At 35.3% G+C, this 21594-nt stretch overlaps 1 protein-coding gene across 13 annotated transcripts in view; it reads left to right on the top strand.

Moving 5' to 3' along the window:
- The window catches only part of LOC144287839 (uncharacterized), a 309063-nt gene that overhangs the window by 24167 nt on the left and 263302 nt on the right, over positions 1 to 21594 (top strand). The window contains exon 2 of one of the 13 annotated variants that reach the window (XM_077855213.1): positions 5632 to 5740. The exons of 11 other annotated variants lie outside the window; for them this stretch is intronic. Coding sequence is in view for 1 of the 2 variants with exons in the window: in XM_077855217.1 (XP_077711343.1) it covers positions 9769 to 9770 (2 nt within the window). In the remaining variant the exon portion in view is untranslated. Of the gene's footprint in view, positions 1 to 5631; positions 5741 to 9660; positions 9771 to 21594 lie in introns of all 13 variants that reach the window. One more of the 13 variants, XM_077855217.1, reaches the window with a different exon arrangement.

The following is a 21594-nucleotide window of genomic DNA, read 5'->3' on the forward strand; positions in this document are numbered from 1 at the left end:
TATTCTTGGCACATGTTCTTCTCATTTATCCTCCCAGCCCTTTCTGAATATATCCTGCCAGCCCTTTCTGGCCTGCCAGGGCTCTGTGGAGAGATCAGCTGTTAATCTAATATTTCTCCCCATATAAGTTACGGATCTCTTGTCTCTTGCTGCTTTGATTTTCTCTTTACTTTGGAATTTGCAAGTTTCACTATTAAATGTTGATGTGTTGAATGGTTTTTATTGATTTTAGGGGGGGATTTCTCTATCTCTTGGACCTGAATGCCTGTTTCCCTCCCCAAGTTAGGGAAGTTCTCAGCTATGATTTGTTCAAATACACTTTCTGGTCCTCTGTCCCTTATGGCATCCTCTGGCACCCCAATTAAACGTAGATTTTTCCTTCTGAGGCTGTGATTTATTTCCCTTAACCTTTCCTCATGGTCTTTTAATTGTTTGTCTCTTTTTTCCTCAGCTTCCTTCCTTGTTATCAACTTGTCTTTTATGTCCCTCACTCTTTCTTCTACCTCATTAACCTTCGTCGTTAGGACCTCCAGTCTGGATTGCATCTCATTTCATTGATTTTTAATTTCTGCCTGATTAGATCTAAATTCTGCAGTCATGAAGTCTCTTGAATCCTTTATGCTTTTTTCCAGAGCCACTAGTAGCTTTATAATTGTGCTTCTGAATTGGTTTTTTGACATCAAATTGTAATCCAAATTCTGTAACTCTGTGGGAGAGAGTATTGTTTTTTATTCTTTAGTGGTGAGTTCTTTCTAGTCATTTTGCTCAGTGCAGACTGACTAAAAACAAGGTGTACTGGAAAAAGGAAGAAAAAAAAGATAACAAAACAAAACAAAACAAAACAAGGAGAGGTATCCTTTGGTTCTATGTACTGTAAATCCCTTGACTTCCTCTGGAGCCTTCTAGTGCTACTCAGTCAAGAACTTGCTCTTCCCCTCTCCTTCCAGCTGGTCTTCTGGGGGAGGGGCCTGCTGTGCTGACTCTCAGGGTTGTGCACCTGGAGGAGCTGCCCCACCCTCCGCTGGGTGCATGGCTTAGTGGGAGCTGTTTACCCCATGACGCCCCTCTTCCCTGGTGGCCCTGCTCCATCCCAGGCACAGGGTGACACCAGGAGGAACCACCACACTGGCAGCGGCCACCTTTCCAGCCCTGGAGTCAGCTCTTGCAATAACTACCGCAGCTCCCAGTCCACACTGGCCTGGATGCTCCTGGGGACGGGGTGTGGGGGGTGGCTGATCTGCACAGCTCGGGGGCACCTGGTGGCAGGAGAGTCCTCGCTGTCCTGTGCCCTCCAAGCCTCCGCCTGTCCCGAGGGGAGCACAGGATCCTGGGCTGTGTCCGCTTGGCGCCCTAGATCCAGGGTCTGCGCTGCTGGAATCACGCTCCCCGGGTTGTGCAGCCCCTCCGCCCAGAGCCACCACCTGAGCTTCTCCCGAGGCCCCGCTGGGTGCATGCTCCAGCCCTTTACCTCACTTGGCCCACGGTGTGTGGCCCTCTCCCCCGGGTGCCCTTCCTCTGTTAGTGACCCCGGGAACCAGGAGGCTCCACTCCCCCTCCTGGGATCCTGCCCAAGTTCTCTACAAGTGCCTTTCCCAAAAATATTTTTCTTAATTTTTATTTATTTATGATAGTCACAGAGAGAGAGAGAGACAGAGGCATAGACACAGGCAGAGGGAGAAGCAGGCTCCATGCACCAGGAGCCCAACGTGGGACTCGATCGCGGGTCTCCAGGATTGCGCCCTGGGCCAAAGGCAGGCACCAAACCGCTGCGCCACCCAGGGATCTCATCCCAAAAATATTTTTAACAAAGCTTAAACATTGTTTTCTATCTTCTACAGGTTTTTCTTTATTATTTTGCAAATATTTATGATTATATAATTTTGCAATATTTCATTCATTAAAACAACCTTGGACATGCAGTCCACAAGCTCCATCTTTCACCCATTAATCTGCTGTTTTTCATTCTATTATGTGCACATACCTAGCTCATAAATATTTATCACATTATCATGAAATCAAGCAAGAGTCAATGGCATGGGTTTCTACAGGTACTAATAGTTTATTTTTTATTTTATTTTTTAAATTTTATTTATATATTCATGAGAGACACAGAGAGAGGCAGAGATGCAGGCAGAGGGAAAAGCAGGCTCCATGCCGGGAACCTGTCATGGGACTCGATCCTGGGTCTCCAGGATCACACCCTGGGCTGAAGGTGGCGCTAAAGCACTGAGCCACCCGGGGTGCCCTAGGTACTAATAGTTTATATTTGGCGGAGTGTGTGTGGAGTGTATTACATTTGTATTCATAAGTTCTGGAGAGGTTCACTTTGAGATAGAGTTGAAATATACAAACTAGACAGAAATATCTATGACTTCCAGATCCCAGACCCAGTATGAGGCACACAGGTAACCACAATGAATAGAAAGATGAGAAGATTTAATGAAATTATAACAGAGGGAAGTATGTATGTGTGTGATATGTGTGAGAGAGAATGCAAGAGAAGGAAATCAGACAACTGTAAACTCAAACTCAATTTACAAAATTAAATTAGGAATAATTTCATTAAGATGTTTCTTCTTTAAAAATTCTTTGCTCTTTCTTTCTCTGTCCCTCATATGTATTAGACACTGTTATATTTCTTGGTTTAAACTGCTGCATGTTTCAATTATAGAAGCGATTATCCACCCCCCCCCCCCCCTTTTTGGGGGATATGCTTCTTTACTGGAGTCAGTATGGCATTTTTTTTACAGAGTTTAAGGAAAAGGAAAAAAAAAAAACTTAACCCTGATTTTACTCTTTTCTTAGTTTGTTCTTAATACATATAAAGAGATCACACACACATGCACATATACACTCAGACTTTCAAAATTTCTAAGTAAATTACTTATTCAAATACACAGAAACTGTGAGATGCAGGACTGATGAAAGAGTAGGAGCCACTGCAGTGTAATAAGTAGAACTTTCTTCAGCTCACAGGTTCCTGGAGAACTATTGGAGTCCCTTCCTCTGCATGGTAGGGTATTACCAAATGCAGAAATGCCACATCCTTCATTTGATTAAGATTCACATACTCAGTTTTGACATTAAATCAACACAATTACACAGATGGAAAATACTCCTAATATCAGACTAAAAAGAGTAACAACTCAGACACCATTCCTTTTGTATCTCTCATGGGGAGAAAGGAGAGTCACTGTGCATTGGAGAAATACCTCTGACATAAACTTTCTAGCATCGTGGAAAGTTAATTTATCCAGAAAACATCCTTGACTATGATTTAATGCTTTCTGATTTGAGTGTTTATGAATCTGAGTCGTATATCAATAATCACAATGAAAATGTTCACACAGCCTTTAAGGTTCAGCATGAATCCTTGATCCTCCAAATGCTGCCATAATTTTGTGAACAGTTAATCATGGCTATTGGTATCCTTCCTACTTAAAATGTCTAGAATGTGTGTTTTTTCCAGCACTGAATACTGACTGATAATTGATAATCTTTTCTCTCAAACAGAAAACAAATTACAAAAATAATATATGTATTGCAGAAGAATGGATATGTGTTTATTAGGCAAACTACACCAAAAATATAGAATGAGACATAATGTTATATGGAGAAAGGATTATTTTATGTTATTTAACTCTTATTTTAACTAGAAAATTGAAAATTAAAGTATGTAGACATTAAAAATAAACACAATATTAAAAAATAGTAATAAAGAAAACTAAACATAATACTATATTGAAATATATAGAATGTGGCCAATGCTAAATTCATGAGTAAACTATAGTGTAAAATGCTGTATATTACCAAACCATGAATATGAATTAAATAATGTTCTGAAAAAAAAATAAAAAAATAAAAAAATAAATAATGTTCTGAAGCCAGGAGAAAATAATTGGCAAAATGAGTATAAGAAATAGAAATCTGAATTATGAAGACAGAAAATGATTCATTAAAAATAGAGAAAATATGGTTGTTAATAAATACTAGACAAATAACAATGCCAAGAAAAGAAAGCATATGAATGTTTTAATAAAAAGGAAAAAACAACATTAATTCTAGATTTTAAAATAAAAATGAAATATTATGGAGGGCATAAAATGTTTACTAAAAATAAAATTGTGAGAAGCTACCAATAAATACATTATTTTAAAGTTTTCAACCTCAGCACATAGCAAAATAAAACAACGATTTATCACAGTTCATTTATCAAATTGCTAATACATTTTTACTTAACAATAAGCAGGGAAAAATAAGTTTGTATATATATCCTAGACAATTAAAAAACAAAAATTAAACTAACAAAAGCTGAACAAAAGAAACTTATAAATCCCTGGATTTCTCATCTTCAATTATATTTATATGGATATATATTGACAAAATAAGCAATGGATGTGATGTATTCTTGGGAATTACTTTAGTTGGAAAAAATTCAAATTCCAAATATGGGTGATTAATTTAACAAATAAAACAATTTCAGCTACTCAATAAGATGTTTATTCTTTGTTAGCTTCTGAAAGCATGATCTGCACATCCTAATAATACAGTATGAAAAATAATTACTTTTTCTTACACTAAGGAAACACTGCCCACCCCACGTCTTCTCTCCTTATAGAGCATGCTGATAAAAATCTTTAGTGTATAGGTCTTTTCGACCTTCAGAGATTAATTCTGAAAAGAGAAGTTTATGTCAGTACATAAATTCCTTGTCAGTAAAAATGAAACAGTGTGTCAGTGTATTTCTATTCCAGATGACTGAGCAAATTACCAGCTGTGTGATTTTAATATCGCATCTTCATTTCTTGAGCTTTAAAATGAGAAAGTGAGAGAAGATAATCTCTAGAATTTCTATTATTGGATTCTGAAACTAGATAGTGGGAGTGAGAGACTTCCCAGTTTTTAGATATTTTAAATAGTGCTTCAACAAATATCTTTCTGCATGGATCCCCAAATACCAAAACTCTCTCTGTGGGATACTTCTCATGTATGAGATTTCCAGATCACAGGAGATTTACATATATCACTCAATAATTATATGTACATATCACATAATAATGTGATATTATATACTGTTGATAACACAATGTGGTTTTATTAATACGTTGATTTTATTAAATATTTAAGAAATATGAGCAAATGTCCTTCTGAAAAGCTACAATCCATCCAAGTTTTACCAATATATACACAAATCCCTTTTCCTTACATAGATGCTAGAAAATCATGTTAAATTAATAATTCTAATAATTGCCACTCTGAAGAATATGAAACTATACTGAATGTGTACTTGATTTTTAAAATTTGCCTGTTGGGTAGTAATTTTGAGCTGCTAGGTTTGTTTGTTTGTATTTTGGGTTTTTTTCTTTCCAACTCTTCTCTGAACTGTCTACTCATATCCTCTCTAACTTTCAATTAAGAACTAACAAACAATTTCTTTGGAAGATTTCTGATGGCACTAGATGATCCTGATTAGAATTTATGGATCAATACATTAAGACTAGAGCATTAAATGTGAGTGTAATTATTTTTGCTGTACACACACATGCACACACATACAAACGTTATTTAAATAGCTTGCACTGCAGTTTACTTTAGATAAACTGTATGCAATTTCAAACTCTATTTTCATAGATTGTTGGGAAAGCATGAGAGACAGCATGATAAAGCACTGGATGCTGAAGAAAAGTCTAGCTAGGGAAAATTTCTCATTTGTAGAGCTTCCAACTGACTATCAAGGAAGGTAAGACTCGGGCACCTGAGTGGCTCATTGGTTGAGCATCTGCCTTTGGCTCAGATGGTAATTCCGTGGTCCTGGGATCAAGTCCCATATCGAGATCCCTGCAGGGAGCCTGCCTCTCTCTGTGTGTCTCTCATGAATAAATAAATAAAATCTTAAAAAAAAATGAAGATAAGATTCCAATAAAGTTGTTAAGAACACAGTGAGATAGAGGATAGCCCCAAAGTCATATAGAAATGGTTAAAGTTTATATGCTATGGAGATGTGGAGATCACTAAGAACAGAGGGGGCAAGTAGGAGGAAAAAAGAGAGAGAGGACAAAGGAGAGAGGGAGGTACAGTGAGAGAGCATGGCAAGATAAAAAGCTTGATGAAAAATATGCCAGAGACAAATTATTAGTGGCAGGGCTGTTCATTGACTCCAAAAATCAGAGTTTCCCTTAAAACTATTACATTTTAAGAGTTTCTTATTCTTCCAACATCACCTTTTTTGGCTCATGTCTTGTTACATAATATGCCTGAGTGAACAATGAGGAGAAGCAATAATAGAAAGGACCCTTATCCTGTGTCTGAATCAAGAGCAAGGAGACAGAGAAACTGTGGGAATACTCAGGAGGTATGATTTAAGTAGAGAATGGAGAAAATTCAGTCAGAAATGGCTAAATTATTCTAAGCTCTAAATGTCCTGAGGTGTCTTGGGAAGGACATTGAATTTCCCATTGGAAATTTTCTCAAAGACTGGGAAATCATCAAAGTCTATTTACACAAAATCCCAAACCTGTTTTTAAATATGCCATTTAATTTTAATACCTATTTTATCCCATTTATCTTTGTAGTTCTGTGTTTCTCACTTTTTGAATATCTTTTTGACTCTCCTTCACTTTGCTGTACACTTCTTAGTTTTCAAAGTTGAACTTAAAATGATATCTTTGATCAACTTCCATGGATGAGGACATATTTTAAAGGATAATAATAATGATTGCCATTTTAGGAATTTATGTTAAATTTTGGGTGTAAGATCTTGGCAGTAGAAATGCAGGACTAGGCTTGTAAGAAAGATCAAGACAGGATATACTGATGTGGAAATATGTTACATAGAGGTGACAGTTGAAACTGCTTATGTGCAAAAGACCTCTAAGAAAGGGAGACTTTCAGAAAATGTCCAGAGTAAGAAGTTAATTTTGAAATGATGGCTCTGAGATAAGTACCTTTTAAATCATTAACATATAAAATTCAATACCATGCATATCCAGTATTTAATATACTTTACAGGATTAAAATTCTTTGAAAACTTGGAATATATATGAAGTAAACAGAATCCATGAATATTAAAAAAAATAGCTTCCTTTACCAGCTAGCTAACAAAAATGCATTATTTTTACTTGGGATGTAACAATATTTTCTTTATGAAATTTTATCAATTACCACATGAGAGAAAATGAGAACAATCATAATGGAATATCTGGAACATCACTATATGAAGAAAAAACTATTATTGTTTGATGTCTTTGCAGAGATAAAATTATTCAAATACTTCATAAAAAGTAGATCTTCAAAGGTATATTATTTGTAGATTAAACATAGAAATAATTCTCAGATTTTAAGAAACTGGTGCGAATTATGTCCAGTGACAAATATTTCTGTTGTTTTATTAATATATTTGGTTTTAATGTCATTTTGAAATAATATGTTTGTATTTTCAATCTTTTCATTGTTTTCTTTATTTGTCAGTAAAGACAGTAATCATGCATATTTTTAAATAATCCATAACCATATTAAGGTGATTACAATGAGTCCTGGTATGTGTTTAGGTCCTGGGTACATGGTTTGTTAAGTCTAATATTGTTATGAAATTTACCTAAGTAGTCATTTTTATTTTAAAAGTGCTGTATTTTAATTTCCATGAAATGAAAGAAATCATTCCAATATATTATGTCAATACTTTTAATCTCAAAAGACCATGATTTTCTGCATTTTACACAGCAATAATTTGATTTTCAGAAAGACTGTATTACATTAGAAATCATTACATTTTTAGTAAAAGAATCACTGTTCTCCTAATGCAATTTCATCAACAACAAATCTCAGTAAACAACATGATGTGCTATTCTGAGTTTTTCTTAACTTTCAAATTTGCAAAACAGTATACTAAGAATATTACATGATGTGCAAGCCTAACAATGTAATTGTTTTTTAAAGTTTAATATGAATGTTCTTTAACACCAAAACTGTTAGGCATATAAAATCATCAAAGCTACTAGTTTTTTAAAATAAGTTTTTATTACTAATATAATAAACTATTATAATTTAATAATATACTATAATGCAATTTAAATATATTTTGAATATAATATAAATAAAACAATTAGCCTTCATATAAACATATAACATTTTAATTACATAAATGACATTGATAATATTAATGTCATATAAATATACCATAATTAAATGTTAGTAAAATATTCCATATTAATACACCCCTGTTATATAATACAAATCCATTTACAAAGCAGAATTATATGAAACAACATTTATTTTACATTATGACAATTATAACAGGGAAGCATTTATTAAATATTATGGAAAAGTTGCTAAGAACTCAAAGTTCTTATCCTGTAAGAACATGAGCCAATCAAGCAAAAAATGTTAGGGACATGCAGCAACATCTTTAACTTTTCAGGTGATTTCTTTTAAGGCAATGATTTGCTCTGTAATGACTATTGAGTACTCCCCTCTCAAGATCTGTGAAAATACCTCTATTGCACGAGCCTTTGCCCTAAGTATACTCCTAAGTCAATGACTGGTTTTTGATGGGGAAGAAAGGGTCTAAGAAGTAGGGGAAGAAAAAGAAAACAGAACTTAAAGATTACAATTCTTATTGATATTAATGTAAATTTAAAATTTATATAAATACAAAATATATAGTATTGCATATTTTTATTATTCTAATAACTGATATTAATTACTGATATTATTAATATATATTAATGGTTGAGCATCTACCTTTGGCTCAGGTTGTGATCCCAGGGTCCTGGGATCAAATCTCGCATTGGGCTCCCTGCATGGAGCCTGCTTCCCCCTCCGCCTATGTCTCTGCCTCTCTCTCTCTTTGTCTATCATGAATAAATAAATATTTAAATAAATTATACTATTACTTTTAATAGTACCTTCACTACTATCATTATTATTAATAAACTATATTACTATAATCCATGCTATTGATGGTAAGTATATAGTAAGTATGTATTTTTCTATGTATAATATGTATTTTAAAAATGTATTAAAAAATATAGAAAGCATGAATTATGAGTCTCTAGATTTCTCAGGTATCTATCTACCTGTGTGAACAATAGTAAAGTCTAAGTAATATCTGTTGTTATGACTTAGTTTGATACATTTCCATTAACAAAAGTTGAACTAGGACTTATACTGAAAATGTTTTGAGTTATTATGTTATTTTATTGTTTCAATGGTTTTCAATGGAAATTACCATGATATTTGCAATTTATGGAAGCTATACAAATTATGGCAACGTAATTTATGACGTCATTATTTACCTAATTTAATAAAAATTGTATTTCCAACCTTCTTTGGAGCCAATAAACTCATATATCTTTTCTCAGGATTAAATATTTAATTTATGAATTATGTTCTTTAAGCTCTAAAATTGTCCTATAGTGGTATATGTGCTCACTGAAATATATACATTTGCATTTATAATCTTTAAACAAAATAAATAGATTTCTATGACCAGAGTGAGTGATTGTTACTAAATATATTATCTTCACATAAATAACTGTCTTGCTGTTTGTACTGTGGACAGATACTGGATGCTGAGCCCACAGATGTGATTTTCAATTTGATGAAGTAGTACACAATTTAGTATAAGGATGTGCGCCTAAAGTTTGTAATGTGTATTTTTAGAAGTCACAAGGAATGAAAAGGAAGAAGACAATGGGAGGTGTTCAAGTTCCTTCCAGTACTGAAAATTCATAGTCTGCATGTTTATAAAGGCTTTAACTTCTTCCTAGAATGTGAGTACAGATCCAGCCTCTGCTTCAATCATAGAACATATGTAGTAAAATAAGGACAAGAATAAATCATTAAAATATGATTAGGGCCACTGTTTGAATTGTGCATGATCAGCTTGAATATTGAATTATGCTAAAGCTCAGGATTTTTCTCTGTGTAATATGTAGCTCACCAAAGGAAAAATAAGCCTCCATTAAATCACATTTGGGGAGTTCGTAGTTTTCTTCCCTGTGATCCTTGCTGTGAACAAGATTCATAACTGTGGGTTCTATCAATGTTGATGCATCGCTGTGACAACTATTTGAGGGGGTCTTTAATTCCCTACTTTGAGAAAGTTATAAAAGTAAGTCCTCAACATGTTTTATTTGGAGAGGCAGTCCATCATGGGTCCTGCACATGCTCGCAGTATGCCAGGTGGTCAGGCTTCTCTGTCTTCTGATCCTGAACAGTTTCTATGCCTAGTTACACTGGCTACCAGGTCAAGACAACCACAATGTGACTATGCTGTAACTGCTCACCTCCAGGGAAAGGTAGGCTGACTTATCTTGCTTTCTTCCTAGATTTTTAAACTCTCAGACTTTTTCACCTGTGAATGCTCAAAAGTTTATTTTTGGTATTCTTTACAAGACTACTTTTCTCCAAATCAGCTCTTCTCTATAAATAATTCTAGTGTTTTTAATATGTACACTAAAACTGATTCATTACTTGCTTATTCCTAGAACTTCCCTCTTAGCCATTTACTCTTCTTGAATCTATGGTTTCTGATGTGCTGTGTTACCTACTTTAGTGTCTTCTCTCTTTCATGGTAGATATTTTGCGGATTAGTCTTTTCTTCCTTGAAGCCATGGCTAAAATCAACTTCACTATTTTGTAGGAGCATGATTATATTAAACCCCTTCTACTTAAGAACACCAGACGGTGCTTCCTTAAAGTAGTAAAATATTTTAAGTATTAATTGTAGGCGTATATTGTTCTTACCATGTGCAAACAATTTTTACTTTCTTCTGAATAATAGCATATCTTTCATAATCTCCAGACATTTTTAAGTGAATTTTCTCAGACTATGCAGGTGGTACCTGGTGGAATTGGGATTTAAATGGTAACAGACTGGCTTGCGTATTTAATCTCTTAGCTATGAAGCTAAGAGGTATTCATTTGACTAGTTAATAAATCCAAAAGTTGAATTCCAAGGTCCAAATTTTTTCAATGTCCCTATGGAAGAGGCATGCAATTAAATAGCTTGATATCTGGGAACCTATCTTCATTTCAACCAAATTTTCCCCAACATGCCACTAACAAAAGCACCTACTGGCAGCATTCTTCTGACTACATGCCTAAAAATTATTCTCATTACTACCCTTTGTGGTGCTCTCTTAGAAAGAGCATCCCCTTTTGATATAAAATAGAAAGGTGGAGTGGACAGTTTGACAACTGACAGATGATAGGGAATCTTCATCTCAAATTTCCTTACTGACCTCGGACAAAGTTACATTCCTTGGATTTTAGTTTCTTTCACTGAAAATTTGAGATAATAACATGTATTTATAGGGTTGTTGTGAACTTTAGATAGCCCTGCTATTTATGTGGCACCATGTAAGCATTCAACAATTATTATTTTTTCCCTTCTTTGCAAAGTATATCATGGATTGTTATTTAATATCCAACATCTGTTTCAATTTCACACACCACTGCTCTTCAGTGTACAAAATGGAAAAACATAGTACATATATATTAAATTACAACAAAGAGAATTAAATTAAAAGCTAGATCCTTTATTATAGTGAATTCCAAGGTGAATTCTTTGTGAAGCAAATATTTTTTTTTTGACAAGAGAAACCTTCTCTTTCATTTTCTGTTTTTTAAAATTACTGAGTCAGCTTTAGTAGAAGGACATATGAGTAGTAAATTTTCAATAGTTGAAATTGAATTATGAGAGTAACTTATTCTGATGAAACAAAGGTATTTTTAAAGTAAAATACATAATTAAAATGCTTTATAATTTTATTTTTATCACTCTCATAGAAATGTTTCATCCTCTTTTATTTTTTTATTTTTTTAAAGATTTTATTTATTTATTTATTCATTCATTCATTCGTGAGACACACACACACACACACACACAGAGAAAGGTAGAGACACAGGCAGAGGGAGAAGCAGGCTCCATGCAGGGAGCCCAACATGGGACTCAATCCCAGGTCTCCAGGATCACACCCTGGGCTGAAGGCAGTGCTAAACTCGCTGAGCCACCCAGGCTGCCTTCATCCTCTTTTATTAAACAGAGTTTTAGTAGCAACCGGTGAATGTCCTAAGACAAAATTCCATGTCTTCCCTTCGGCCTCAGAGTTTCTACTGAAATTAAACTACCCACACAAGCCAATGATATCAAATGGCTTCAGTACAAAGCTCTTAAAACTGTAAGGAGTAGAACTACTTGAATCTGTTGAGATTTCAGAACAGTGAGCCAAATTAGGCTCTAGAGAGGCTACATTCTAGGGCGTTAAGGAACATTAGTCTACAGAATCAGATAATCATATCCTCATGATATGATTCTCCTCTCCCCAAATTCACAGAATAACTTGTCTATCATCAATATCTACCACATCAAGAGAGTAGTAGTCTAGAGAAAGTGGGGTTATGGGAAGAAAGAACAGTCTATGAAGTCCACAGAAGCCCACAGAGCTACTATAGTCTCAATCCAAAACAGCAATTCAATTTTCCAAAAGTCACAGATACTGTTCTTAGAACTGAGAACCGGAATTCTGTGTGAGACAGGAGCAAGTTGTATCACCCGGAAGGGTGAGTTGGACATTAACAAAATGGTCACCCATGTGTTAGTGCCAACCTTGAGTCAACAAAGATAGCATAATGGCTCAGTCCATCTGTCTCCTGCTTTATTGCTGCCACCAGGTAATAGGTAAAGACAAGTAGCCTCAGATATTTTCATTTATCCATGGCCACAGTTGGAAAACAGAAAGTGCCACATGTCTCCAACAGATTTGAGAAAATCCCTTTTAGTTTACCGGAATGTTGATATAGAGAGGAAGAGCTTTGGACCTTTGCCATTGTATAATATTGGGCTTCCATATGGGGCCTTTAGCTGTACAGGGAAGTTGCAATAATGCCACGTAGTTTCCATGTTAAGATGCCAAAAACTCCGTAATTTTTTGGGTCACTGAATCTCTCTCTACCGATGGACAGCTGTCTGGGACATATCTCAAGGAAAAGGTAAAACTTTTTGTAGAACAACCTCCAGTGAGAAATGAGGGAATCACATTTTTATAGTTCATGATAATATCAATTATATGTTAAATATTATATTCCGCATTACATGTACCATACATTATTATTTTACATTGTATATATTATATGCTATATCTTCACACCTGGAATATGTACTATATATCATATAATTTAGTGTATATAACATATTTTATACCACATTTAATATGCTGTATATTATAAATTTCATACTATGTATATTAGACACTTGTATATACAATTTAATTCACTTAGTTATCACAATAACGTTAATGAGTAGGAACTGCTATTGTCAAATCTTACAGATTAGGATTGAGACATATTCTAATTTCCTATGCTAAAAAAAGTTTACGATTAAAATTCTTAGATAAGCCATAGCAAAAGGGTAAATATTATTAGATTGCCTGTGACTTTTTCTGGTATTAGTTGTGTCAGGAATAACTACTACCAAGGTGCTAGTGGCACTTGGGTGACCTTAGCGTGACATTTATTCCTCAATACTACCCGACGCATTTTAATTTTCTGCCGCTTGGAGGCACTTAATTTTCTGCCGCTTGGAGGCACTCTTGCACCACAGGACAAATCTTTCAGTCTTTACACTTGGCTTCTCGTGAGCCTGAAAGGTGAGGACTGAGCCTTAAACCACACTGTAGAATTTGCCAATAATCCCAGAACACATCTAAATCAATAATGTTGGTGAGCAGAACCTGGCTTTTCTGGATTGATGTTGCTATTTCAACGGTGTCCCAAATACTTCTCATCCAAAAGATCCCAAGTTCTTCCAGTTAGGAAAACTCAACCCATTTCTCCTTTTTCAGACTAATGGTCCTAGGCAACCGAGAGCCCAGAAACGGGGATTTAGGCTCAGCCCTGGATGTGGTGGGACCTGCCTGAGGACCACAGAGCTGGAGCCTGAGAATACCCTATGCTAGACTGAAGCAAAGCAGATAGAAAGACCAAATAAGGACTCCACCCAAAGAGTCTGGGCTTAAATGAAGAAACAATACATAACTTAAGAAATCAGAAATTTCCACCTTCAGGGAGTTTGATGGGAGAGTGGGGGATTAAACCCAGGGAGCATCCTGGAAGGACATTTTTCAAGTCTCCCGGCTGCAGATGGGGAGGGGCAGTTCATGGGAGCTCATCTGGCTGAAATGGAATTAGAACTATGATTAAGAATTGTAAAACGAATTCAACTTTGGGTGTATCTATACTATCTACATATATAATATGTGAAAATTAATTGTAATGTTTTATATTAATTTATATGAAATCATATACAATTGAAACTCATTACACTAAGATGTGCTTTTTTAGTAAAAAGTTTTCATATTAGAATTAATATGAAACACCCATGTATGTTACACAAAGCACTAGAATAAGATTCTTCTGTTCCTTATCTTGTCACCACCTGCCTGAGTGACTCTGAGTGGCCCAATTTACCCTGATGAAAATTTTTTATAGTATTTTAACTATAAAATTCACTCAGGATCTCTAACATCCTGATAGCTTTAAATTCTGTGGCTCCCCCAAGAAAGGTATACCCACAAAATACATTTTTGACTCATGTAAGATTTTATCTCTTTTAAATGAAATACATTTTATTTTTCAAGTATTGTTCTGAAATGCTTAAAATAGTGATTTCCCGTAATTGTTTTTCCTCCTGCTGTAAGAACATAGCTTAACAACTGTGATGTTTTATGAAAACTGAAGATTTTTTTAAGTCAAAAATAAATAAATCGGAGTGGTTACTCAGAGCTACAACAGCTGTGTTTTGATGTTTACAACCACAGATGTTAGATGTTTCCAGATGGAAACAAGGTTGTCAGTCTTCAATTTCCTCAAAAAAAGAACTATATAATGATGAGTAGTTAAAAACCAGTTTCATAGTTGCTCCATGATGCTTGTCATGAAATTCTACAGTTTGCATGCAATATATGTCTACTATAGCTATCTGGTAGTATATTTGGTTCAACATTTAAAACGGTCTATTCATTTAATATCATTCTACATCAAGTACTGACAAAAATGTTCATAGTAGTGTTTCAATTAATGCCACCATTAAAAAGAAATCTTGAATTACCTTGTTAAGTTAGGGCTATGGACTCTTAAAATATTAGCAAACAGAATGGTGAGAACTTAAAAAAAAATTCACACTTTTGAGGGATTATGTCTATTTCAGAGATCTCTGACTAGCCTGTTTTTATAATGATAAAAGCAGGTAATACCTATTGCACTTTACTTTGTGCCCAGCACTTTGCTAAATACTTAATAATTCACTTTCATATGCAAAACTTGCAATGATTCTATGAGGAAGTTATTGTTATCCTCATTTTACAGGTGAATAATTGAGGCTTAGGAAGGTTATATAACTTGTCAAACTTCATACAACCAGACACATGACTCAGCCAAGTTTCAGATCCAGATTCCTCAGCCCAAGTTCTTACTAAAATACCCCCCAACCTCCCATTATTCCATGCTTTTGCCACATATGATCTTATTTCATAATTACAACCACTATAGGAGGAGAATAATGTTTTTCTAAATTATTAAAGAGAGGAACTGAAACATAGAAATGGCAAATTAAGAACAACAGAGATCACGTTGGTGTTCCAGACCAAAAGGTTCTAGAAGTCTTCCCACAGCACTCTAAAGCTGTAAATTAGGAGTTCCAGAGGTCTCCATCATTTCCTGTTACCACATGAACAAATAAAGCCCCTTCCTAAAACGGACATACTTAGCCTCTCCTAACTTACTCCCAGAATACTCGTAAATTATATTATTGATTGAATATTAAAGTAGAATGAAGATATTTCAGATATACAATTCTCTACATTTACCTGCCATGCATTTTTTTTTTTTTTTGCTTTTTAGTTTCCTTAAAGTTTTTCAGCTTTCTTGAGGTGTATTTGACTAATAAAATTATAAGATATTTAAAGTTTGCAACATGATGGTTTGATATACCCATACATTATGAAAGAGTTATCTCCAGAAAGTTAACACATCCATCACTTCACAAATTTGCCTTTCTTTTTTAAAAAAGATTTTACACATGAATAATATGCAATATTTGTCTTTCCCTATCTGGCTTATTTCACCTAGCATAATGTCCACCAGGTTAATCCACATTATCACAAGTGGTAAGGTATTCTTTTGAAGGCTAATAACATTTCATTATATATATGATTAATATATATAAATATAATATATATGAATATATATATAAATATAATATAATTATATTTCATTTTAAATATATATATATATATATATATATTTGATTACTGATATATCCATAGACAGATACGCAGTTGTTTCCATTCCTTGGCTATTGTGAACAATTACAAGGAACATGGGAGTAGAGATATCTATTCAAGACAGGATTTCAGAGGCATCTGGGTGGCTCAGTAGGTTAAGTGTCTGACTCTTTATTTCAGCTCAGGTCATGACCTCAGGATCCTGGGATAGAGACCTGAGTCAGGCTCTGCTCAGCACAGAGTCCATGTGATATTCTCTCTCTCCTTCTCCTTGGCCCTCTGCACTTCCCATCATTTGTGCTCCTGCTCTCTCTCTCTCTTCTTCTCTCAAATAAATAAATAAATAAATAAATAAATAAATAAATAAAATCTTAGAAAAAAAGACATGATTTCTTTTCCTGAAGATGTATATCCAGAAGTGAGATTGCAGGATCATATAGCAATTCTATTTTAATTTCTTGAGGAACTTCCACATTATTCTCCACTCACATTCCTATTAACTGTGTGCAAGAATTCTCTTTTCTCTTCACCCCTACCAGCATTAGTTTTCTATCATCTTTGTGATAATAGTCATCCTAACAGGTGTGAGGTGATATCTCATTGTGGTTTGGATTTGCATTTCCCTGATGAGGAGTGATGTTGAGTGCCTTTCATATACTTGTTGACCTTTGTCTATATTTGACATTCTCGGAGAAGCTAACTCCTTAAAATAGATATTAAGGATATGTATAATCTTTAGACTAGAAAACTTTATATAGACATACCTATATGTCTATATAGTCTAGACCCTAGTCTAGAACTTTTCTGAATAATTTTATGGTGCACATCTTCACTATGTACTAACTACCAGAAACTGAATTGTTAAGTAGGAAATTAAGTAGGAAATTGATAGTAACAGGGAAAACAATTATTCCAGAACAGACACATTCTTTATTAGCTCTACAGTGCCTCGAAAAATATTGAGGTTGTTAATAAACCAAACCAAAACAAAGACACTGCATAGATTTAAATCCCCTGGGTTTTGTTGAATGTTCAGACATACAGAAAAACTGAACACAATCCTAGCAGAATTTCCTGATGATATTAGTTGTACTTTGCTCCCTTAAGAAAATAAGGGAATACTGGAAAGTATTTTTAAGCATTCATACTTGAAATATAAATTTCTACAAAGTTTGAATCTGTTAACAGGTACAACCCAAGGACTTGGCTGTGAGGGCCTTAAAACTGTATTTGTTATAAGAATCAGGGATGCGCTATTGGGCAATAAGTGTTTAACTTAGTTTGAGAACCATGAGTATTAAAAACTAAGAATGTTGAAGGGAAAGTTTAAATATCCAACGTTTGGAGTTAACTCTATTCTTGTAGAAACAGTTTTCAGTAATAATGGGCAAATAATTGATATTTGAGCTCATATATCAAATTTCTCAGGATGCCTGAGTGGCTCAGTGGTTAAAGTGTCTGCCTTTGGCTCAGGGCATGATCCCGCGGTCGTAGGATCGAGACCCGCATCAGGCTCCCTGCATGGAGCCTGCTTCTCCCTCTGCCTCTCTATTTCTCTGTGTCTCTCCAGAATAAATAAAATCTTAAAAAAAAAATAGTTCCTCTAATAGCATGACCTAGAAATGTGGCATTTCCAACCTGCACAGGTATCTGTGGCACCTTTTCATGTAGGAATGTCAGGAATAAGAGAATAGGAAAAAGTGAATTCTCTTTGATATTAAGGTAAAAGACACTGTAATAGAAGATAGGATAAAAAAGGAGGGATTGTTCAAGGAAGCATTAATATGAAGAGCAGTACTCCTGAAAAACACACTTTATTAAAGACAAGTTAGCACACTACAGACAGCCTTTATGATACTTGGATGCAAAAGGAAAATAAAGGATGAAAACCAAGCCAGAGAACATAAGGTGACTACATAAGAGCTCTGGTAACTTCTGGAAATATGGAGCCAGAGATCTGTATTTCTTGCACTGTTGTAAGCACACATGTATGTGCACTTGTGTGTGTTCATGTGTGTCTGGCTCACATATCTTCCATTCTTATTCTATTAAAAAATGCCAACCCATTTCTCAAAGTCAATGGATACACATGACCCAAACGAGGATACCTGATTCATTCTACAAGATTTTACTAAGTAAACTAACAGGAAAAGTTTTACCTGACAGGCCATGAAATTGTTAGTGTGAATCCAGAACTGCCAGCAAAAGATCCTTCATGCATGATGGCCCTGATATAGTCATGATAGCCCTGATAGTCATGATATAGCCCTGACTGCTCCAGAATATAGCTAAGATAACCTAGGAAGAAAATTGTAAAAGACTAATGTAGAGAGAATCCTGAAGACATTCAGTTTTCTAGCTCCATTTGACCTCAGTATCACCCTTGCCCTTCCTGGATATGTGGGCCAATAAATTTCATTTTGAACTTGAGCTAGTTTGCATTGACTTTCTGTCATGTACCACTAGAGAATAGTGACTATTACAGAGGACTTAATTCACTGGTTGGAACTATGCCCATGGCTACAGGAATCTACAGGATTTCAAGTAAAATACATGTGTGTATGAGGTTGAGGAAGGGAAAGAGTGGGGTTGCTTTTTTCTAGGTCTTAACCCAGAGAGCTGGGAAAAATATAACTGACCCAGATAACCAAAAGATCATATTCAAACATATTAGAGCTAAAAAGAAAATAATGTAAACTTTCTGTGGTTGCAAAAAAATTATAGAAAGCTCAGGAAGAGATAAAGGGGGCCTGGTGCTCACAAAAATAAACTCATGCCAGGTGAATGTTCCAACCCTTAGACTTTAAGGCTTAGTAAAGCACATGACAGTGGTGTTGAGTAGCAGTGCTGGTGGATATCAAATGATTGTACTTGGAAACTCTTTTTGAAATCTACCATTTAAACTATATTTTAATACTTGTGTGGATTTATTTTACTCATTTCAAGTAGAGAAATCTGCATATATCTTGGTTCCATGATATTTGTAAACTTGAAATTTGTGAATTACTTTTATAAATATGAGTATGTAGATATAAAGGAACCCATACATTCAGCACTAGGTCACAACTGGCACCGGTGTCAGACCCAATACAATAAAATGGACGACTGCAATGATAGTGCAACTCTGATATATGTAAACTATTTCCCCCAGACGAGTAGTCTTGAAATTTGGGCAGATTTTCTTAATCTATATCCTTCATGTGGAAGCTACAATAATGGCAGGACACATTGCTTATATGTTACACAGCCCTGAAATTCCTGATAAAAGTTAAAAAGCTAACTCTTTTAGAAGTGTCTCCAAATTTGCAAATATCTTCTCCCATTCTGTAGGTTGTCTTTTAGTTTTGTTGACTATATCCTTTGCTGTGCAAAAGCTTCTTATCTTGATGAAGTCCCAATAGTTCATTTTTGCTTTTGTTTCTTTTGCCTTTGTGGATGTATCTTGCAAGAAGTTACTGTGGCCGAGTTCAAAAAGGGTGTTGCCTGTGTTCTTCTCTAGGATTTTGATGGAATCTTGTCTCACATTTAGATCTTTCATCCATTTTGAGTTTATCTTTGTGTATGGTGAAAGAGAGTGGTCTAGTTTCATTCTTCTGCATGTGGATGTCCAATTTTCCCAGCACCATTTATTGAAGAGACTGTCTTTCTTCCAATGGATAGTCTTTCCTCCTTTATCGAATATTAGTTGACCATAAAGTTCAGGGTCCACTTCTGGAATCTCTATTCTGTTCCACTGATCTATGTGTCTGTTTTTGTGCCAGTACCACACTGTCTTGATGACCACAGCTTTGTAGTACAACCTGAAATCTGGCATTGTGATGCCCCCAGCTATGGTTTTCTTTTTTAAAATTCCCCTGGCTATTCGGGGTCTTTTCTGATTCCACACAAATCTTAAAATAATTTCTTCTAACTCTCTGAAGAAAGTCCATGGTATTTTGATAGGGATTGCATTAAACATGTATATTGCCCTGGGTAACATTGACATTTTCACAATATTAATTCTGCCAATCCATGAGCATGGAATATTTGCAAATGACATGTCAGATAAAGGGCTAGTTTCCAAGATCTATAAAGAACTTATTAAACTCAACAGCAAAGAAACAAACAATCCAATCATGAAATGGGCAAAAGACATGAACAGAAATCTCACAGAGGAAGACATAGACATGGCCAACATGCACATGAGAAAATGCTTTGCATCACTTGCCATCAGGGAAATACAAATCAAAACCACAATGAGATACCACCTCACACCAGTGAGAATGGGGAAAATTAACAAGGCAGGAAACAACAAATGCTGGAGAGGATGCAGAGAAAAGGGAACCCTCATACACTGTTGGTGGGAATGTGAACTGGTGCAGCCACTCTGGAAAACTGTGTGGAGGTTCCTCAAACAGTTAAAAATAGACCTGCCCTAAGACCCAGCAATTGCACTGTTGGGGATTTACCCCAAAGATACAAATGCAATGAAACGCCAGGACACCTGCACCCCGATGTTTCTAGCAGCAATGGCCACGATAGCCAAACTGTGGAAGGAGCCTCGGTGTCCAACGAAAGATGAATGGATAAAGAAGATGTGGTTTATGTATACAATGGAATATTACTCAGCTATTAGAAATGACAAATACCCACCATTTGCTTCAACGTGGATGGAACTGGAGGGTATTATGCTGAGTGAAGTAAGTCGGTCAGAGAAGGACAAACATTATATGTTCTCATTCATTTGGGGAATATAAATAATAGTGAAAGGGAATATAAGGGAAGGGAGAAGAAATGTGTGGGAAATATCAGAAAGGGAGACAGAACGTAAAGACTGCTAACTCTGGGAAACGAACTAGGGGTGGTAGAGGGGGAGGAGGGCGGGGGGTGGGAGTGAATGGGTGACGGGCACTGGGGGTTATTCTGTATGTTAGTAAATTGAACACCAATAAAAAATAAATTAAAAAAAGAAAAAAAGAAGTGTCTCCAAATTATATGGAACCTAAAATGTCCTAAAGGGGAAGAAAAGAAATTCTCAAAATATCCACCATTATCAAGAGTCACCAGCTTGACAATTAAAAAATAATTTGGGGAATTTAGTGCTTCTCACAGTATACTTATGAGAGTCTTCTGCAGGGTTAGAAAGTCTCATCATGATTCTGTTAAATATTTGCTGGACGGGAAATTTCAGACTGAAATAAGGAGGGAAATACAACATCCTAAGAGTTAAAGGCTGAGAAATTTTCAGAACTTACAGAGATCTGATTGCTTGTATTACAGTCTAGGGATCCTGAGCAGCATCGGTAAGCTAGGGCTAACTCAAGAGCCAACA

The sequence above is a fragment of the Canis aureus genome, chromosome 17, assembly GCF_053574225.1.
Source record: "Canis aureus isolate CA01 chromosome 17, VMU_Caureus_v.1.0, whole genome shotgun sequence".
In the NCBI taxonomy this organism is placed as follows: domain Eukaryota; kingdom Metazoa; phylum Chordata; class Mammalia; order Carnivora; family Canidae; genus Canis; species Canis aureus.